Source organism: Lactuca saligna, chromosome 8 (genome assembly GCF_052625555.1).
Source record: "Lactuca saligna cultivar CGN05327 chromosome 8, ASM5262555v1, whole genome shotgun sequence".
In the NCBI taxonomy this organism is placed as follows: Eukaryota; Viridiplantae; Streptophyta; class Magnoliopsida; order Asterales; family Asteraceae; genus Lactuca; species Lactuca saligna.
In genome coordinates, this window is record NC_136424.1 from 247,172,270 (window position 1) to 247,194,135 (window position 21,866).

General features: G+C 35.2%; 2 protein-coding genes across 3 annotated transcripts; one reads left to right on the forward strand and one right to left on the reverse strand.

The window, feature by feature from the left end:
- The first annotated feature begins 476 nt into the window (after positions 1-476).
- LOC145010113 (Nucleotide-diphospho-sugar transferase family protein) lies at positions 477-5,186 on the forward strand. Of its 2 annotated transcripts, XM_078968694.1 has the most exons (6): positions 477-668; positions 818-1,543; positions 1,786-2,038; positions 2,209-2,922; positions 3,317-3,563; positions 3,818-5,186. In XM_078968694.1, the coding sequence occupies exons 2-6, from the start codon at positions 1,164-1,166 to the stop codon at positions 4,261-4,263; spliced, it is 2,040 nt and encodes a 679-aa protein (XP_078824820.1). In that variant the 5' UTR covers positions 477-668; positions 818-1,163; the 3' UTR covers positions 4,264-5,186. The 2 variants fall into 2 exon arrangements, with proteins under 2 accessions (XP_078824820.1, XP_078824821.1); XM_078968695.1 differs by lacking the exon at positions 477-668 and having other exon boundaries at positions 1,413-1,543; positions 1,794-2,038.
- A 260-nt stretch (positions 5,187-5,446) lies between these two features.
- Positions 5,447-8,751, reverse strand: PHT2;1 (phosphate transporter 2;1). Its single transcript, XM_078968696.1, has 3 exons — positions 7,787-8,751; positions 7,485-7,676; positions 5,447-6,387 (listed from the first exon to the last, which is right to left on the reverse strand). Exons 1-3 carry the CDS (start codon positions 8,507-8,509, stop codon positions 5,554-5,556), a joined length of 1,749 nt encoding a protein of 582 aa, XP_078824822.1. The 5' UTR covers positions 8,510-8,751; the 3' UTR covers positions 5,447-5,553.
- Positions 8,752-21,866: the final 13,115 nt, after the last annotated feature.

Consider the following 21,866-nt stretch of genomic DNA (forward strand, 5'->3'; position numbering starts at 1 on the left):
ATTCCATCCAGAGGTAAAGAGATTGCATCCACAAATGGCCTTGGTGTATGGAAACATGAGCATGAAATAGAGAATAAAGGGCAAGGGAAATAAGCATATATTGGTAATAAAGCAGAAGGGAGTGGGAGTAAGTAAATACATGCAATAAAACGTATACAGGGAGCAAATACAAACACAAGGAGCAAATACAAACATAAGACAGAAAATACAAACAACAAAGCTCAAACATAATAGGAGAAACATCGGAAAACATATTGGAAAAAGTAAGAACAAACATTATACAAAAGGCGTAATCGTATACTAGAGCAACATGGACCTATACAACTCCCTTTTAGGCCTGAAGGTTTGATTATTGAATATTCCTTATGTGACATTTTTAAAAGTACGGGGTGTCAACTTTCTTTATGATAAACTTCAAGGATGGAGCTAGAAATATTATACAGAAAATGGTCAAAGAAGGTTTGACCCGGCGACTGCGTGTTAGTGGGTGGGGTGACGCCCACTCAACGTCAAGTCTCACATGTTTCTTGCTCGGTTGCTCCTCCACCAACGCCTTTTCCGGCGGCTCTGGTGGTGGATTTCCCACCAAAGAAGCTTCACATTTCCGTTAAAGCTTCTCTTTTTCTCCTGTTCACACATTAAACCCTTCTTCCCCGTGAAAAATGAAGGTCTATTCTCCTCTTTTATACAAGTATACAACAAGAAGTTCGATTAAGAAAAACCCCAATTCAATTCTTTTTATTGTTTATCGTAATAAGCCTTTAAATAGTTTTTTCTTCGATTCTTGGTTTTTGATCAAAGCCATTTCAAATTTTAGATGGTTTGTTGGTTTTGAAATCCACGCGCCTGTTAGGGGAGTTGGAGGCAGAATCAAAATCGTGCCTTCTGAGATCATATTACCCTATTTTTTATGGGGCAAGAAGTCAAACAAGAGGGGAAATCGCAATTAGAGTGCATAGGGTTTCCCTCACAACTCACAAGCAGCCGTCTGTAAGGCTTCCCCCATTCCCTTTTTCGTGTAGCTCAGGTGAACAACTTTTAAACAAGGGTAGGTTTAAGAAATCACCCTTACCCAAGCTGGAAGTAGTCGACGTCAACCTAAGAAGTGCTTTTCATTAACGATCAAGAATTTGATTTTAATTCATCTTATTTTGGTCTAAAAAATGGTGAATTTCCATTTACAAACACTAAAACTTGGATTGATTTTGGTTTGGCTATGTGGGTTTATCTTGATTTCGATTTCCTTCTATGCCACTACTCAAATTTTACCTTCTTCTTCTTCTTCTTCTTCTTCTTCTTCTTCCATGAAAGAGCACATCAATAACCTCACCAGTTCAACGAGGCCCACTGTTACAATATTTACAGCTGTTAGGTCTTTTAGTGGCTCAATTGGGAGAAAACAAACTTTAGCAATCAGATCATGGCTTGGTTTATCACAAGACATTAGGGTTGTTCTCTTTAGCAAAGACCCTTCTGTTTTCTCTTTTGCAGGTTCTTTTGGCTATGGTTCTAGGGTTTCTGTAGAACCCACCATTGATTTCACGTAAGCCCTTTTCAATTCGGTTAATTAATTGCATTAGAAAGTAAAGTAGTTTGTGCTCATGTTTGTTTTAGATTTTGTGCTTTCAAAAACTACAAACAAAGTGTATATTATAGTGATTGTTTATGTCCTAAAACATGACAATAGTAAAGTGCAGTGGCTTAAATAAATGAAGAAAATACAGTACATTGCCTTAAGAGAAACATAAATAAAATGTGATGTCTTATTATTATTTATGTGTTTAGATTTTTAGGTACTCCATTTTTTCACTCAATGGTTGCAAGAGCACAAGCATCAACTTCTGATATATCTGTCCTCATGGATTCTGAAACTATTCTTTTACCAGACTTCTTTTCAACATTAAGTTATGTTCATAAACTTGATCATGATTGGCTATTCATTGCTTCATCAAGAAACGTCTCGGATTTCCCATTTCACTTGGATGTAGATGGAAAACATTGGCTAGGGGACAACAATAAAATGGTTAAAATGGAAAAGGTAGGAAAACAACAACAAACTTTGAACCGAATGAAATAAAATGTTATGATTATGTCAACATCTTTTAAAATGGTGTTTAGATATGCAAATTTATAATAAATAGTTTCAAATACTATCTTTGTACCATGTTTTTTTTACAACCGATTATCTGATTTTGATTATTCAATCAGTTGCAGGAGTTTCTTTCTAATGGGAAATGGGAACATTGTGATGACAAGAAGACAATCATTGCTTGGGATAATGGAGAGCTTCCTTTACATAATGGAGTTCTTCCACCATTTTTATATGGGAAAGGTTTCCACACCCTTTGGATGATCAACGAGGCTTTATCTTCCAACTTTAGGTTTGTATTTGATGCCAGTTGGACGATCTCAAGCTTCTTTATCAATAATATTTACAACAATGCCACTATGGAAGCAAGAAATTGGGAAAATGTTGGAAATTCCCATTTGGGAGCTTTCTATGGATCATTATTCTTCCATGAAGACCATTACAACTACTCCAACTTGATCAAACTTTTCAAATGCGACAAACATTATCATTTTGGAAGCACTATAGACAACATAGTTTATCCATTAGGGGTATTTCGGTCAAGTAAACATACGAAGCTTTCTACTTGTTTCGACAAATTAAAACCAAAGGGTAACACGGGTTGCTCAACAAAGAATCAGTTGATGTCATTAGAACCGATATCACTTCCTTTCTCTTTAGAGCTTCTTCTATCAACACGTGCTGACCAAAATAAGACAATTGTGTTAGCAGTTGCAGGATATAGTTATAAAGATATGTTAATGAGTTGGGTATGTAGACTACACCTCCTTAATGTCTCCAATTTTGTGGTTTGTGCCCTTGATGATGAAATATACGATTTCTCTATCTTGCAGGTGAGTTTCTTTATGCTTGTTTACTTAAAAAGTTTGGATCTTTTTACAATTTTAGGGTGTGTCTGGTTGTATGGAATGGAATGACAAAGGAACAGAATGGAAAGGGTAGTAGAATAAGCAAGGTAATGGAATGAGTCATTACATTCCATGATCATTATTGGTTGGCCTATAAGAATGAACATTAACAAAAAAGAAGAAATCATAATTCCATTCCATGTGTTTTTCCATTCCTATGGAATGAACCATTCCATACCTTCCATGATTCCATCATACCAAACACTACCTGAAGGTTTATATATATATATATATATATATATATATATATATATATATATATATATATATATATATATATATATGTTATGTAACTCGATTTTTTGTTCTTCTTCTATAGGGATTGCCTGTTTTTAGAGACAAATTAGCTCCAAATAACATCAGCTATGATGACTGTCACTTTGGAACAAATTGCTTTCAACGGGTAACTAAAGTGAAGTCAAGGGTAGTTTTGGAAATTCTGAAGCTGGGATATAACTTGCTGATGAGTGATGTTGATGTTTATTGGTTTAAGAATCCTTTGCCACTGCTTACTACTTTTGGTCCTGCAGTTTTCTTGGCTCAATCAGATGAGTACAAAATCACAGGTTTGTGTTCCAAGCAATATCTGTTCATAAATTATCATCTTCTCAAATTAAAATTACACAAATTTTTTTTAAACCTTGATGGGTCATCAGAAAGATTAAATTTTGAGAAAACCCATACAATTTAAAATAAAAAGTAGTTTGGTCGACCTCAAAAAGATTACATATATGAATGTTTTTAAGGGTTCTTTTTGTAATCTTTGCAAGCTTTCTATGCTTTTTACTTATACTTAATTTGTTGATTACTTTATATGTAGGGCCAATAAATTTGCCTAGACGTCTAAATTCTGGCTTTTATTACGCACACTCAGATAATTCAACAATTGCTGCTTTAGAGAAAGTAGTAAAACATGCATCTTTATCAAATCTTTCAGAGCAACCAAGTTTTTATGATACTTTATGTGGGCTAAACGGATCCAACCGTTTAGGTGATGACATGTGTCATGAACCCGAAACAAATCTGACCATTCGTTTCTTGGATAGAAACCTCTTCCCAAATGGGGCCTACCAAGATTTTTGGGACTCAAATAACGTTTCATCAACATGCATGAAAAAGGGTTGTTTTGTGCTTCATAATAATTGGATTAGTGGGAGACAAAAGAAGCTAGAACGCCAGGTGTCATCTGGTCTTTGGGAGTATGACATCAGCATGAGGATGTGTTTGCAGACATGGCAAAGATCCAAATCCATAAGTTATTTTTGAATTATATATTCTTTAAACAAGATCATTGTTTGATAAGTTGGATGGATTTTCACAAATCACAAAGAGACATAGTGTTACATTGGTTTTATCAAATGAGCCGGCTATAGAATAAGCAAAAAGAAGAAAAAACCAAAGGGAAAGATTGATTCTTTTAGTGGCTTATATAATGTTGGAAAAAATTGGTGTCAAAGGGATTTTAGTTTCTTGAAATGATTAAGGGGTGTATAGGTTTACTCTTTGGATTGGAAAAAGATTCAAGAACACCACCAAAACAGGTGAAAGATGGTTCCTTTTCAATTGGGAGTAGCCAAAAATCAAGGGAATTTTGTGTAAGAGTTGTTCATGCAGGTGGAAAAGAAGATCTTTATGAAAAACCGGTTTCTGTTTCTCAAATAATGAAAAGATATCCAGGTATGATTGTTGCTTGGCCTGAAATTTTCAAGAATCCTCATGAAGCTGTTTTGTCATCAAGTGAGTTGCTTTTGCCTGGGCGAAAGTACTATTTAGTCCCTGTGACAACATTAAAGAAGTTGAAAAAGAAACACTCCTCCAAGAAGAAAAAGTCAACAGGGAAAAAGGGTCAAACTCAAACCGTTCCTCCAGACGAGTCTGATGATTCTGTGTGTTCAGCTAAGGATTACTATGTATCCAAGGAGAAGTGGTCAAGATTCTTGGTCAAGAAACACATTCGGTCAAACAAATCACCAGTTGTGAAGTCAAAGTCATGGAGGGGAGGATCTGATTGGGAGCCGAGTTTGACTTCCATTCAAGAACTCTCTCCTTGATGAAATCGGTATGTAGTTTATCTGTTTTTGTCAAACTTTTTCATCTTTGCTTTTATGATTCTAAATCACCAATGATGTTGTTGTAGTTAATGTCCTTGTGACCCGTTTTCTAGTTGTATGAAGTTTTATGTTTTGGAATGTGTTATTATGCTTGATTTAATGGTTAAGATTTGGAACAACCGATAAAGGTTAACATTTGGATCAAATCATAGTGGAAGTTAAACAATAAAAGGGCTATAAACCCCTTCACATTATTCTATCAATGGCATGAGTTAGTTTATATTGCATTGTAAAGAAGCATTAATAGCAAATATAAGAAAAAAATAAATAAGGATCGAGTAAGTTCCAAAGAAAAAGGATAAATAGATGCCAAACTATAGAAACGATGGTTTCCAACATGAGGCAATCAATCATTGATTATATATCATATAAAAGAAAAAAGTCGAGTAATTAATTAGTGTTTAATAAAGCCTCAAATTCGAATTATTATTTTTTGGATGTACACTCAAAAAACATTCGGCAAGAACTTGGTAAAGAGCCACGTGTAAACCACAGCAAACACAGCGCCAACTGGAATAGTAACGACCCATGAAGTAACAATTTCCCTCACAGTTTCCGCCCTTACGCTATTAAGCCCTCTTGCAAACCCGACTCCCATAACTGCACCCACAAGAGTATGAGTAGCCGAGATAGGAAGTCCAAGTTTTGATGCAAAGAGTACAACCGAAGCAGCAGCAAATTCAGCTGCAAAACCTCGTGTAGGAGTCAACTCGGTGATCTTTTTACCAATCGTAGCTATCACTCTATACCCCCACATCATAAGCCCCGCAACAATCCCAAATCCACCCCATGCAAGAACATCCATTGGAATTACGATTTCGCCCCCGGTCGCACCCCCTTGTAATATAGAAAGAGCTGCAGCTAAAGGGCCTATCGCGTTAGAAACGTCATTTCCACCATGAGCGAATGACATGAAGCAAGCCGATAGAATTTGCATGTACCCAAACACCCCGTAAACTATTTCCAATTGGGTGCCTGTGGGCCCCGCGATATCCGATAGGAAACCGATTGATTTTGTGGTTGACTCTTCGTGTGGCTCTTGTGGTGTCGAGTTTGACTTTGAGTTTGACTTGTCGAGGAGGTGACCGAGTTGTTTTCGGATGATGTTGTTGAATAGGAATGCGCCAAGTGTCCCACATGCTAAAGCTTGAGTGAATGCTATTGGGAGCGTGTTGCTTAGAGGAAAAGCTGCAAAAGTTATTGCTGTGACACCCACGAAAACAGCAATCGGTGCAGCTGCAGCCGCTGCTTGTCCGGGGTTTGGAGCACTGTAAACAAACTAAATATAACATAATGAGTTAGAAATGTGCAATAATGCGTGTAAACATGTGAAAAAGTTTGGATTTTAGACGCCTTTTATTACATAGGACAAGACAGAATAAAACATGTTGTACTGTGTTTGACGTAGTCTCTTGTCTCTTGTCTGTGCAAAAGACGTGAGTTCACTCTGCATATAATCCTATCTAGTCGTGTCTTGTTCCATGTAACAAACCATCTTTATTACCCAAGATGTAGGATTTTTGATTCATGTATAAGAAAAGGTTCAAGATTCAAGTATACATCAGGATAATGCTTGTAAAGTCACCTAAAAGCCTTCACTTGGGACATCATATATATGGGTTGTTTGGATGTAGTTTTAAATTGATTATTGTTACTTAAAGTTGTAATATTTGATTTTGCGCATTGGCTATAGGTGATTATGATTAGTATTTTTTCTTATCGTGTATGGTCAAAACAATCAGATTTGGAGAAACACCTAGAAGTTGCTTTAAGAAAACAGGTTGTTGAGATAAATGTAAAATTGCCTACTTATCTCTAGCTTTAATATTCTTTTTTTATCTAACTTTGGTTATGATTCTTCAAGTTGCAACAATCACGTTGTAAAAACACATCCAATCTCCCCGATAACTTCTAACCAGATGTCCAAGATTTAGGCATACAAGTGTGCATCCTGACATCTCTATAGTTGTTTAGATGTGCATTTCAACTGATTATTGCTCCTTGAAGTAGCAAATTACAAGTCTTGTGGTATGATTTTCAACCTATATAAGAGATTAAGAGCAATGACTATTGAGATTAATGTAAATCTATTTACTTATTCCTAGTTTTCTAAATAAAAATACGAAAAATCATTCCTACTCTATTTTATATCGTTAAAAAAACCAATTTTCCTGGTAACACGATGTAAAAAACACAACGTATTTTTACCATTGAGCTGTTGTTTTTTTAATTGATTCGCTACATAATAAGAATAATAATAGTCCAGGATCAAAAATGATGAAAGTACGTTTTGATCGGTTGATTGTTTGATTCTTAAATAATTACTTCAATTCCAAAACACATTCATACTCATCCATGATGTTTAATCATACGTACCCTACGGATGCATTTGTACACGAGGAACGAAACTGCTGCACCCATAAGAGGCGATATAACCCAAGATGACGTCACCCTTGCTAATGAGCTCCAGAAAACCGCATCAGGTCCTCCATACACGAGCCCAAACCCAACCATGGACCCCACAATACAGTGTGTAGTCGAAACAGGCAATCCATAAAATGATGCAACCTGAAACCCAAAGGTCAACATGGTCAATGCAAACAAGCATGCATGGAAAGGGAATGTAATGAATGTATGAATAGTAAAAGAGGAAATTAAAGGGCGCGCGAAATCTTTACTTGTAACCAAGTACCCGCAGCGGCTAAAGACGATAATAACCCTGCAAAAAGCAAAGCATCCTTCCCTTGAAAAACATTAGCAACAAGAATCCCTTTCTGCATTGTACTCGTCACATGCCGACCCATCAACAACGCGCCGGAAAACTCCAACACGGCGGCGGTCAGCACCGCCTGCCGGAGAGTCAAAGCGCCGGACCCCACCGATGTCCCCATGGCATTCGCCACATCATTCGCACCAATATTCCAAGCCATATAAAACCCAAACAGAAGTGTTGCGTATGACAACAACTTAATCTTTAACCCCATTCCTTGAGCTAAAGATTTCATGATCAAAGGTAAAGACAAAGCTGCAACAGCTATGCAAACCGAAATAGCAGAAGCTGTGTTGGAAGATATGTGAAAAGCTTGAGCCATACCAGGCAACTCCTCACCTTCATCTTTAACAGTTTCTTGATTTTCGCCTTCACCTTCACTTTCTTGATTTTGAGCAAAAGATGATAAAGATGCAAAAGGGTGTGTGGATTTATGGTGGTTATTGATGTTGAGAAGCGAAATTGTGGATTTGGGTATGTTGGAAATGAAATCTTTCTTGGCTTCGTAAGTGAAAGGAGCATGGTTTCTGTGTTTTGGTAGATAAAGGTTTGAATTGAGAAACAACAAGTTTGTGTTTGAATGTGTGATTGGGTTTCTAGTGGGAGAAAAACAGTAAGAAGAGGTAGTCATGGTTTATGGAATTATGGGTAAATTTAGAGAGAATATGCTGATTTTTGTTTAAAGATCTAGCCGGTGGCCATGGAGAGTGGTGGTGTAGGGAGGAGGAGGGGTGGAAGGAGGAGGTGATTGTTTTCAAGTCCACATTGTGGTGGTTGTTGATTGTGGATTTTACTTTGGATTTCTTGATTTGGTTCCTTTTGAAATGAGTGGTGGTTGTGTAACTTGAAGGCTGCACCACCCAAACACACACCCACTGTTTGTTTGTTTGTTTTTTTTTTTTTTTTTTTCAATATCTTTTTATACACACATGGTTTCTAATTCTTTAGTCAGTGTCATAGATTTTTTTTGGCGAACTGTTGAGAGTCTGGATTTAACAAAAAAATGTTACAAATTTTTTTTTTTAGAGAAGTGATAGTTTATGGTGAAAAGTAAAATATAAGGTTTTAAAAAAATATATCAATTCACATGTTTTCATGTGCGAAAGAAAATAAATTTACATGTTCGTATGGCTTGTAATATTTTCAAGATTTAATGTATGGAATAAAGATTTCCAGTTGTAAAAGAACAATTCACAATCTTGTCTTTTTTATATCAACGTTGTCATTGTTTTTGATTCTTTGCTAATGAAACTATACAGATTTTTATGTTTAGATGTATCAATCATATTCAATTTTCTCATTGGTAGAAGTATAAAGATATCCATGTTGAATGTCTTGTATTAATTATAATGGTCCCCTTATGGAAATTGATTTCAATCCAAAAGGACCAAGTTACCATTGTTTTCTTGGTGGCGTTGCTTTACTTTGAGAGTAAATTACGTGATTTTTGTTTGTGATAGATATCCTGTAAACATATAAAATGTTTGAGACGTTATGTTTATTCCGTTTATTTATTAAATAAAAGAATATGAATAAGATTTTTTTTTTGGTTAGTTAAACAAATAAACATAAATAATAGTCTTGTCGTTTATTTACGTTTGTGAACATTCATTTATGTTTGTTTATGCTTGTTAGTTTGTTTATATTTTAGTATTCCTTTATGTTGGTTAATTTATGATATTATATATGTTGATCTTCCATGATGTTTTAAATGATGACAAATCATGATTATCTTTAAGGTAAAATAATGCAATAAGTTGTTATTCATCATTCTTTTAATTGTTAATATGGTGTTGGTGTTAATAAATGGTCTAATAATAGACCGTGAGTTTGTATGACAACAATTAAATATTCTACGAACTTAAAATTTAGACAAGATATATGGATGTGATGAGGCTAAATTGTGAAACTTAATTTTCAAGTTTTATTTTCTATAAAAATTTGGATGAAGATGATATTTAGATTTTATTTTTGAGTTATTTTTGGATTTGGAAGGCTTTATATTATAGGATTTACATATAATTATTTTATATATGTATGGTTACTTGTTTTCATGCTTATGTTGTTTATATTTTTGGTTTATGTTTATATATGCTCATTTGTGTTCCTTAATTTATGTTTGTTTAACATTTTAACGAACAAACACAAACAAGGTAATTGTTTTAAACAAACAAACACAAATATATATATATATATATATATATATATATATATATATATATATATATATATATATATATATATATATATATATATATATATTTGTTTATATGTTCGTGTTCGCTTGTTAGATATGTTAAATTTAAACAAAAAAAACATGAATAAACCTTGTTTGTGTTTGCCGTGTGGGATTTAACATGTTGAGGATCTTATATGATATTGTTAGGAACTATAAGCAAATAAAACTTTACTTTCCATCATCAAAACAGTAAAAAATTAGAATTCCAAAAAAGCGTGTGCAAAAATTGGAAAAAAGTGCGATATTTTATTTCCTTTTCTTTCGTAGGCATTTAATCATTCCATGTACAACAAAAGCCAAATTTATCGTTTTATTTATTCCCGTTAAATATCATTCTACTTTTTGTTTCTACCAATCCTCATACCTATTTAAATGATAACATGTGTATTATTAGATAGGAGGATTAAATGTTACATGTTTCTACCAATCCTCATATCTATTTACATATTTCACGATTTTATTTAATTGGATAGAAGGATTTGTAGGAATAAAAGAAAAAAAATATTTAATTTCTCAACAAAAATTTGTTGAAAGCTTTTAATAGAAAAACTCGAATAACAGGTCTTTCTCTAGACATTTGGTGAATAATAGGCCTTTATCTAAACATCCATTTTCCATGTTCTTTTTGGGCTTTTGCAAAATGTAGGTTTGCGATCCAAAATGTGCCAACATAAAAGCCACATAACATGTTTTGTTTTAAACGGATCAGTTATATAGATTAAAACAAACTATGGAGCTAAAAAATATTTAAATGAAAGTAAATATAATAGGGTTTTACATCCAAGTCATTCAACTAACCTTATGACATTTAAGACGTGTTTGATACGGAGCTTTTGGAAGGATATGAGAGCTTCTAGCTTTTAATCTTTGATAAAACGTTATAGTTTAAACAAAAAGTTTCGTTTGACGGTACAAACGTTTTGCTTTTTGTTTAAACAAAATGTTCAAATCTAAAAACTATTTCATGTAGCGTTTAACAAAATGTTACTGAGCCTTTGAAATCAATTTTCATAATTACTTTTAAAATATACTAGATTATAGCCCGCATTAAACGCGGGAAACGAATAAAAAAACATATAATCGTTTATAGATATTGTATAATGATTATAAAAAAAAAATATATGACTATTGGTATTATTGAAATATGTAGAAAATACATTGAAAATGATATATATATATATATATATATATATATATATATATATATATATATATATATATATAATCATTGAAAGATCTTTTTGTAGACATCATTTTTTGTTTTATTAGTTGAACGATTTTCCTCGTGTTATATAGTTATGATATATATATATATATATATATATATATATATATATATATATATATATATATATATATATATATATATATATATATATATATATTTATAAGCATTTTAATTAGACGTTCATTGCATACTAATGTTACCTAATTTAAACATATATTGACAATTAATATACCGTTTTTTCTATTGTATTAAATATTAACAACTATTTTATTTATTCAAATAAAGTTATGTAATATAATTTATAAAATGTTAAATGTTATATAGATTTAATTTTAGTATATCATCAATGGAGATTCTTTTCTAAATCATGATTGGTTTATTTTAAATTGATTATAAATATAAATTGCTAGCTTTTATGTTTGTTCTTATTTATTTAGTGTTCGCAAAAATTTTGCATTAGTTTTGGTGCAACTTTGAATAATTTTAGTATATCATCAATTTAATTTGATATATCTGTCAATTATATGAAATATCAAATAATGACATTTCATTACTATTGTGATAATTTAGTTTATATATTGTATTTTCACTAATCTTAACGGTCTTATTTTTTGTAATAACCGTAACGTTTTTATTAAATGTACTTTTTACAAATCTCCTAATATCTTATAATTTTAATCTTACTTTATAATTTTTTATAACTATGTTATTTTCAAGATTGACTGCTTTAATAGTGTTTTTTTTTTTTTTTTTGAGTGTATTCAATTTTATATTTCATTGTACAACATTATCGTTTGTATGTATTCTGAAATTTCACTTTAAAAATGTTTAATGTTTACACCTTGATATAAATTTTTTTAATAAACTCATGTAATAATTATGGAATATATATCTCATTTAATTAACATTCACTTCCTTTATTATATCAAATTTCTCATTAAACGGATATACTTTTGGAAAATAATAATTATAATAGGGCAGCATTATCTAAAACGTAAATGTTTGATATACTTTTGGAGAAAAAAATCAGGGATCATTAAAAAAAATTTATATAAATAAAATACAAATTTAAATTTGTTGAAATTATGGATGAAATTACTGATGAAAATTTATTTTGGAAGGAGTTGTATTTTGTAAGGTATAATAATATTACAAAATTTGAAATATCTATATTTGTTGTGTAAATTAATAAATTTTATTGTTACTATACGAAGATAAAAAAGTAGGTTGATATGATATATAAAAACATAATAATTTCAATGATATTTTAAAATGATGCCAAAATTAGCCGGACTCTTATGACATAAAAATTAAAAAAAAAATCATAATCATCTCTAATATATAAAAGTAACATTTTCGTAATTAATGTGAGTTCCTAGGGTAGTTAATTTTTGTTTTGTTAAAGGTACCTAATACCTTTTCATGTTTATTTGAAAAGTTTCAGAAAAGTAGTTAACTGATTTCATGTAATTTGTGACAAACAAAATCGAAATATATGAATACATACATTTGATATAGGAACAAAAAATGATCGAAAAAAATATAAAAAGCGAAAAAAGGTACTGACCTTCTAGCGCACAAGAGCGAATGTTGATAGCAGATAATGATGATGGAAGTTATAAGCAATATTAACGATGTTGTAGGAGAAGGTTTGAAGAAAAGAATCGATTGAAAATAAATGTGAGACATGGATTCAATGATGAATCGTATATGTATGTGATAATTTGAATATGATTTTTCGGTATTAATGATTTCCTAATAAAAAAAGATTTTATATTACTGGTTTACTAATATAAACGGATTTATATTAATGGTTAATATTAAGGCCTTGATTGAAATGATTTGTTAGTAATATATTTTTAAAATTGATCATATTAAAATCTTCATAACTGAAAATTCAAGATGTAAAATATGGAAAGCTTTTATTGGAATTAAATACATTCCATTTCAATGAATGTAAGTTATTGATTGATGATTGGAAAACATTTATTGGAATTAAATACATTCCATATGGGGAAGATGATGTCAGCAATTTGATCTAAGGGTGGAAAAAATAAGATTGAAATACAATCAATGGTCCAGATTATTTAAGATGATGTCATAAAGTTTCTCTTTTAGTAATATTTAAGATTTATGTATTTGTTTTTTAAACAATTGTCCTTTTATGTTTTATATATTTCAAAAGTTTCCGATTATTTTTGCCAAACACTCATATAACAAATAAAGTTACAACTTCTAGCTATCAGCTTCCAGCTAACAACTACTTTTGCCAAACACACCCTTAAACATGAACCAATTTAGGAAATCGCCAAAATATTATCAAATAACATGTGTTTTCTTATCTTCCTTCTGCCAAAAGTGACGGAATTCCAATAATACCAAACTACCCACCACATGGTTAAAAAGATGGCTTCAACCGTTTTCTCTTTAGCAACTTCAAGATATAGATACTCTCACAAACTTGATATGAAATTGTAATTGGGAAAAAATCCAAAATCAAAACAATCAATCACTCGCGTCCATGACTGAAAATGCACATCACAATCCAAAAGGATGTGATTTTCATCTTTTGGGTTATCCATATACAATGGACAAATTATAAAATGCATATTAATTCAATTTTCGGACAACTCGATTTTAGTAGGTAAACGATTTAATAGTGGATTCAAAGAAAATATTAACTTTTTTTAAAATGTATTTTGACCATCCTGTATATGTATTGATATCACCTAATGTAGCACTGTTAATGTAATTATGCGTATCTATCAATATAAAGTTGATATTCTCGCCCAACTCCTAAATCTATGAATCTTCATTATCCGGAGAGACCCCGAAGCCAACATTATATTGGCAACAAACACAAGAGTTGTAGCTCCTTGGGTCCTCCTGGAACCTCTCGTGCCATCGCCGTTTCCACAAATCCGCCTCCCGAACATTAAAACTGAAATATCCTAATCGAGCTAAAGTAAAAATAGCCCCATGAATGTGATTTTAAGCAGATCATCTCCAAATGTAATCGACCCATTTTCAACACAATTTTAAGTGAAGAATAATGAATAATCCCTATATCGTGAAGTTAATTTGTAGACCCCACATTACGAGAGCACACACTCTTAACTTTTAACAAAATTGAAGGCAATTCGAAACCCCTATTAATAACTTGAATCGACTTAACTCAAAATCATACCTATTATTCAAAATATTCCAATATCAATTCCCCCTTTTTCCTTAGACGCTAGAAATATATCTCATTTATCCCGACTTACTTTATTTCCACTATCATCCCCGCCAAAAAGAAAAATCCGAGCGCAAATATTCCACAAGAGTAATACCTTTTTCTGTCATTCTAAAAAGGGCATATAGATAAATTTGTTAGTTTGTTTATATTTTAGTATTCGTTTATGTTCGTTAATTTATGATATTATATATGATGATCTTTCATGATGTTTTAAATGATGACAAATCATGATTATCTTTAAGGTAAAATAAGTTGTTATTCATCATTTTTTTAATTGTTAATATGATGTTGGTGTTAATAAATGGTCTAATAATAGACTGTGAGTTTGTATGACAATGATTAAATATTCTACTAATGTAACACCCAGAATCAGAAAGACTAAGAAAGGAAAGGAAAACCCTAAGTCAAGGGGTCAACTCATTGAGTCCAGGGTGGAACTTGACGAGTCCGAGTGGGATCCGGGTCGAAGAGTAAGTGACCGAATCGATGAGTCGGAGAGTGGACTTGACGAGTCCGGTCTGGATTGGGAAAACCCTAAGTTCGGGACTTGGTGCCCTATTTAAACGTCTTATACTCTTCCCTAGGGTTCCTATACAGTCTCTCTCACCCAGAATACCGAACCTTAGCCACAATATCCATTTTGAGCAAGATCTTGCCTTGGTGAAGTGATTTGAAGCTTGGAAGAGAAGGAGGTTTATAGTGGTGCAAGAGGAAGCCTTGGATACAGAGTTTGTGTGACTTTTCAGATCCTTTGAGGTAATAAGCTGACCTTATTGCATTAAGATCTATCTTATGATTGAGATTTGGGCATTTTGAGTATGGAGAAGGTTTATTTCGAGTTTGGAGTAGATCTGAGATTACTACCTCAGATCTAGGCAATTAAGGATCCAGAAGCCATAAAGTTTATGCTAATAAGTTGTTGGTGAAGCCCCTTTGTCACAAACCCTAGCTCAAGAGTGTTCCAAGCCTATAGCCCCTTAGTTTCACGTAAAGTTTGCAACTTTACGTGAGGAATATACTTTGGAAGGGTGGATCTACAAGATGGAACCCCTGCATGGCTCGAAAAGCCATTGTATGGATTAAGAACTGAAGCTACTCGGCGAGTCACATGGGTGGACTCAGCGAGTTGGATGAAGATAGGCAGGAACTCGACGAGCTGGAAGAACAACTCGGCGAGTCTGTTGAATATTGCCATGGACTTAGCGAGTCTGTTCTTGGACTCGACGAGTTGGATCGCAGAACCTCAACCTTTTCTTGTTAAGACTTAGATCGGTGAGTTGAGTGGTGACTCAGTGAGTTGGGCAGGATGAGACTCAGAGATCGTTGAACTCGACGAGTCTTGGGGTGACTCGGCGAGTTGAGCCGTTTTATGGGAATTTCTGAATTCATGGACTCGATGAGTCTTGGGGTGACACGGCGAGTAGAGTCAGTCAAGAGGGTTGACTTTGACCAAGAATTTGACTTTGGCAAGAGTGGACTTAGACGGCTTCTAAGTGTTATGTTTGGATCTAAGCGTTATGTATATTGATATTGGTAGCTCAGGGAGCTAGTGGAGCAGTGGTTCAGAGAATTATCGGTCAGCAGTCAGAGGCTTATTAGCAAGAGTTCCTCAGTGCAGGTGAGTTTCCTTTTTGTGTGAATGGGTAGGTCTAAGGCCACAATGCCGGCCCATGTAGTTATGAGTAGGAAGACCCGGGGGTTAGCCCTAGGCACTGTTTACTATTATGATATTCAGGACCAAGGTCCGATGTCGGGCGGGTGCCCAAGGAATGGTTTGCATGGTGGAGTATACTTGTTGTCTGTGTGATGCATGTATGTGCCTGGTAGGAAGGTGAGTATGGGCGAGGTCCCGTATCTCACTAATAACAGAGTATGGACGGTGTTCCATATCTCATTAGTAGCAGAGCATGGGCGATACCCGAGATAGGTATGGAGTGAGTGTGAGCGTGGGCCCGTATCTCACTTACAATAGGAGCTTGGATGGGGTTCCATGACTCACTAGTGACAGGATAGGGGCGAGGCCCAAGACAGGCGAGGCCTAAGGACAGGATTACAGTATGGTATGTTTAGTTATGTGTTATATGCTAATTGTATTATGTAGTTAGTGGGCGGGGCCTAAGAGAAACAAATTTGTATTCGAGCGGGGCTCGAAGCCAGGCGGAGCCTAGAGCGGCGGGGCCGTTGTAGCGGGCGAGGCCCGGAATAGCGGGCGTGGCCCAGTATGTGCAGTATGTGTTTATGCAGGGTATGTGGTAGGTTGGGGGAACTCACTACGCTTCGTTCTTACGGTTTTCAGTTTTGTTTTTAGGTACTTCAGGTAGCGGAGGGAAGAGCTCGGGGTGATCGCACGACACACACCATGGATTAGTCAGCCTGGGATGTTTTACTCTGATAATGAAATTATGTTTTGGAATTAATACTCTGAATTATGTTATGCTTTATGATAGGTTTTTATAAAAATGGTTTTAGTAATGATTTAAAGACAAGATATATGGATATTTGGGATGTTATAACCAACTTAAATTTTAGACAAGACAAGATATATGGATATTATGAGGCTAAATTGTGAAACTTAATTTTCAAGTTTTATTTTCTGAAAATATTTGGATGAAAATGATATTTAGATTTTATTTTTGAGTTACTTTTGGATTTGGAAGGTTTTATATTATAGGATTTACGTATAATTATTTTATTTATGTATAGTTACTTGTTTTCGTTTATGTTGTTTATATTTGTTTGTTTATGTTTATATATGTTCATTTCTGTTCCTTCATTTATGTTTGTTTAACATTTTAATGAACAAGCACAAACAAGGTAATTGTTTTAAACAAACAAACACAAACAAATGAAAATATCTTTGTTTATATGTCCGTGTTCGTTTGTTAGATATGTTAAATTTAAACAAACAAAACATGAATAAACCTTTTTTGTGTTTGGCGTGTGGGATTTAACATGTTGAGGATCTTATATTCTTTAAGCAAATAAAACTTTACTTCCAATAATCAAAACAGTAAAAAAAATAGAATTGCAAAAAAGCGTGTGCAAAAGTTGGAAAAAAAGTGTGATATTTTATTTCCTTTTCTTTCATAGGCATTTTATCATTTCTCATACATCAAAAGCCAATTTTATCGTTGTATTTATTACCGTTAAATATCTTTCTATTTTTTGTTTCTATAAATCTTTCTATCTATTTAAATGATAAAATGTATCATATTAATATAATAAAATAACATTAAATTTTATTAAACGAACATTAAATTTTACATACATCACTATTTAATTTGATAAGAGGATTTATAAGAATAAAAAAAAATATTTAATTTTTCAACAAATTTAAAGCTTTTAACGGATCAAGCCTTTGTCTAAACATATGGTGAATAATAGGCCTTTGTGTGAACATCCATTTTCCATGTTCTTTATGGGCTTTTGCAAAATGTATTTGCGATCCAAAATGTGCCAACATAAAAGCCACATCACATGTTTTTCTAAACGGCTAAGTTATATAGATTAAAAAAACAAACTATGGAGCTAGAAAATATTTAAATGAAAATAAATATAATAGGGTTTTACATCCAAGTCACTCAACAAACTTTACGATATTTAGAGCGTGTTTGACACAAAGCTTTAATAAACGTATGAGAACTTCTAACTTTTAACTAGACCTGACAATTCGTGTATTCGTGTCATGAAAACGTGTCAGCCACGAATTTGATACGATACGATTACATGATGAGAAATAAACTTTATCTCAATTTTTAAGATGTATTCGTGTTATGTCGTGCCTCTTACAGATTCGTGTCTTCGTGTTTGAAATTGCCAGGTCTACCTTTAACTTTTGACAAAACGCTCTGGTTTAAACAAAAAGTTTTGTTTGGCGGTACAAACGTTTAGCTTTTAGTTTAAACAAAATGCTCAAATCTAAAAAGCTACTTGTAACGACCAAAAATTTCAACATAATTTAAACTTTTCAAAACAATCCATTTTAATAACATTATTACAAAAAGGTTTTCAATACATTAATTATCAGAGTATTCCCAGGTCCATTTCATAAAACATAAACGCGAGGAACGGTACGATCACGCCTTTGCCTTGCCACAGTCTCCTGAAGAACCTGAAAAACATTAAACCACAACTGTAAGTCTGAAAGCTTAGTGAGATACCCCCAAAATACCAACCACATATACGCCCTTCCAAGCTACGACCTTCCGGTCCAAAACATATTGCCTTCCGGCCCATTGTATAAAAAGCATACATAACATAACAGAACATAGAACAGTCATGCATATCGGGTTTACTGTGTGACTGGTCCGCCGTATCGGGCCTTCAGTTCACCGGATCCACCCTCCGAGTCTAGCTATGTCCTTTGAGTCTATAGTGTGGTTGGTCCGCCCGCACCGAGCCTTCAACCCACCTGGTCCACTCTCTGAGTCTACAGTATGACTGGTCCGCCCACATCGGGCCTTCAGTCGGCCTGGTCCACTCTCTGAGCCTCGGCACGTCTGGTCCGCCCTCGTGGGGCCTACAGCCTATCCGGACCGCTCGCTGGGCCTTCGGAATAACCGGTCTGCCCTGGGTATCTTGGCCTACAGCACAAAGCAGGACCTGCCTCAACCCATCTCCAGTCCAAACAACGATGTGCACATAACATACAATCATATAACAGTCATAGTCAACAAACCGATCAAGCAGATCACATAACATATCATTACCCTAACCAGGTTACCAACCTAACCGGTCACTAGCATAGCATTACTCTACATATCGGGAAACCGACCTTAATCAGGTCTCTAGCATACCATCCTAGCTACCATGATGCAGACATATCAAGCAATAACATAACAACCATATCCGAATCACAATCCAATAAAGGGCCGGCCTTGGTGCCTTAGACCTTGTCGATATAGTGAGGATAACTCACCTCGCGAATGCCGATACTCTGAACGGAAGAAGCAGACTCTCGAACCACCAACTCACCGCAAATCCCGAACTAACCAACATAACAAGCATAAGCATTAGGTCAACATAGTTCCACTTATCGGGCCAAGACCAAAGTCCCAATCTCACACAAAGTCCAACATTGGCCCAATTTACCAAATTGGGCCCACCTCACCAAATGGGCCTAGATCCAATATCCATAATATTAATTGGGCCCAAAATACTCTATTCATACTTTCCAGACTTGGCCCAAACACCAACAACACACAAATGGCCCAACACAAAAGCCTAAAAGAAAGTCCACAGGAGGAGTACGTTGGGCGTACTCTCCTTGGTACGCTGGGCGTACTTCAATGATCGCCAAAAGAAAACGGGACACTGGCCCGCTACGCGGGGCGTACTCGAAGGTTACGCGGGGCGTAACTGCGAGATCCATTAAGTCCTTTTAACATCTTAATGGCTTAAGCTCTTAAGCCCAAACTTCAGATCCATAGGCCAATTATGATTAGAAATCATAAAGTCTCAGAATTTATCACTTGGGACGTCCTTAAGCTCTTAATCCATTAAGACCTATATAACTCATACATGGAACAACTACAGCCCTTGGGACCTCATTTTTATCACTCAAGACCTCTCCAAAGGTCTGAAAGGGTAGATAATCTTGACCAAATCGAACTATGCAACAAGATGAGGACTTTTGGGACAAGAATGATAACAAAGCTTCAAAATACATAGATCTATGCAATATGAAGGTCAAGCAAGAAGCTTTATACCTTAAACCAGCTCTAAAGGGTGGTATTTCTTCAGATCCGCAAGTTCCCCACGTTCTTCTTCTTCTTCTTTGACAACTTCCCTTTTCTCCTTCAAGCCCTTCTTTTGCCAACAAGAGCTTTCCAAGGCCAAACACACCCAAAAATGAGAGAATACGAGATCTAGGGTTTCTCTGAGGTTGAAGATGAGCATAAGGGGGCTGAGGGGTGAACCAACATGTTCCTTATATAGTGGCTGACCCTAAAAATAGGGTTTGGGGTTTCTGAGAGTATGCTGGGCGTACCTCCCTGGTACGCTGGGCGTACTCACTCGACCACCCACAACCTTTCGTCCCATTACGCTGGGCGTACGTCCAGCTTACGCTGGGCGTACCCAACCACCTTTTAGAAATCAAAAGCATGCATGCATGCCATGCATGCATGGGACCATCTCCTTCTTATTCCACAAAGAACTATAAACAATGATCAACTTCGAGGCACCACAACTCCTCTAATCTAAACCCACTCTCAAATAACTTACATTCATACGAGGGTGACGAGAAGCCCAATACTTCTAACACATACACTCGCCCGAAACCTTCTCGGATGAAACTCATTTCTCGAAAAGGACCAAAATTACCTTTCTCTTAAACCTCAGGGAATCATAATTAAACACTTGAAGAATGGGGTGTTACAATTCTCCCCCACTTAAATTAGGCTTCGCCCTCGAAGCTTGCGACAACTCTACTCCGAAACCATCCCTGCAATGCTCCGCCTGGCACCCACCGGACCAGGCTACCCAAGACTCGACCAACGAAGTTCGAAACCCAACTTTACCTTTCATGCCGACCGAATGAAACGAGCTTCAGCCCTAGAGCAACTCCCACGAGTTCTCCATCACAATCTCATAACCACACTAACTGGCTCTAGTGTCCTTGGGTTAGGAAAAACCCGATACCCTGATGACACTTCCAAACACCCTTCCGGATGCATTTCCACCACATAAACAAATCTATCTGGAATTCCGAAATTTCCATCCATGCATTCCTAACAAGCCTCAGCAACCATGCCACCCAGATGTGCTCCATACCACTTCCGAAATCTCACTGCTCAATGACCATAAGTGGACCACTCCCATCGCAAACCTGCACTGCTACTTCCACTTCTGTAGATTCACATTCCCTTAGCATGACCGCTAACCATGAGACATACATGTCCTAAACCTGCTCGCAAGGACTCTCGAGTCCATGCACCACCTCTGCTACTCACAATCAATACCCGGGGCCAGACCTTCTAATGCTAACACATCACAACACACCCAACCCATTTCCTCGAACTGATCCGATAATACCTGCAGAGTCTTCAGCATGACTGGGCCACCTCACTAGGTCTTCAGTCAATCTGGACCACTCTCAAAAACTTCAGCTAATCTGGGCCGCCCTCCAGGGCCTTCAGTCTAGCTGGACCGTCCCTCGAGCCTTCGGTCTGACTAGTACGCCTTCCGGTCTTCAGTCTATCCGAACTGCTCAACTAGCATTCCTCAATCTGAGTTATCTTTCAGGAAAATCCTCCCCTGCATACAGTTCTAGCCCCCTAGGG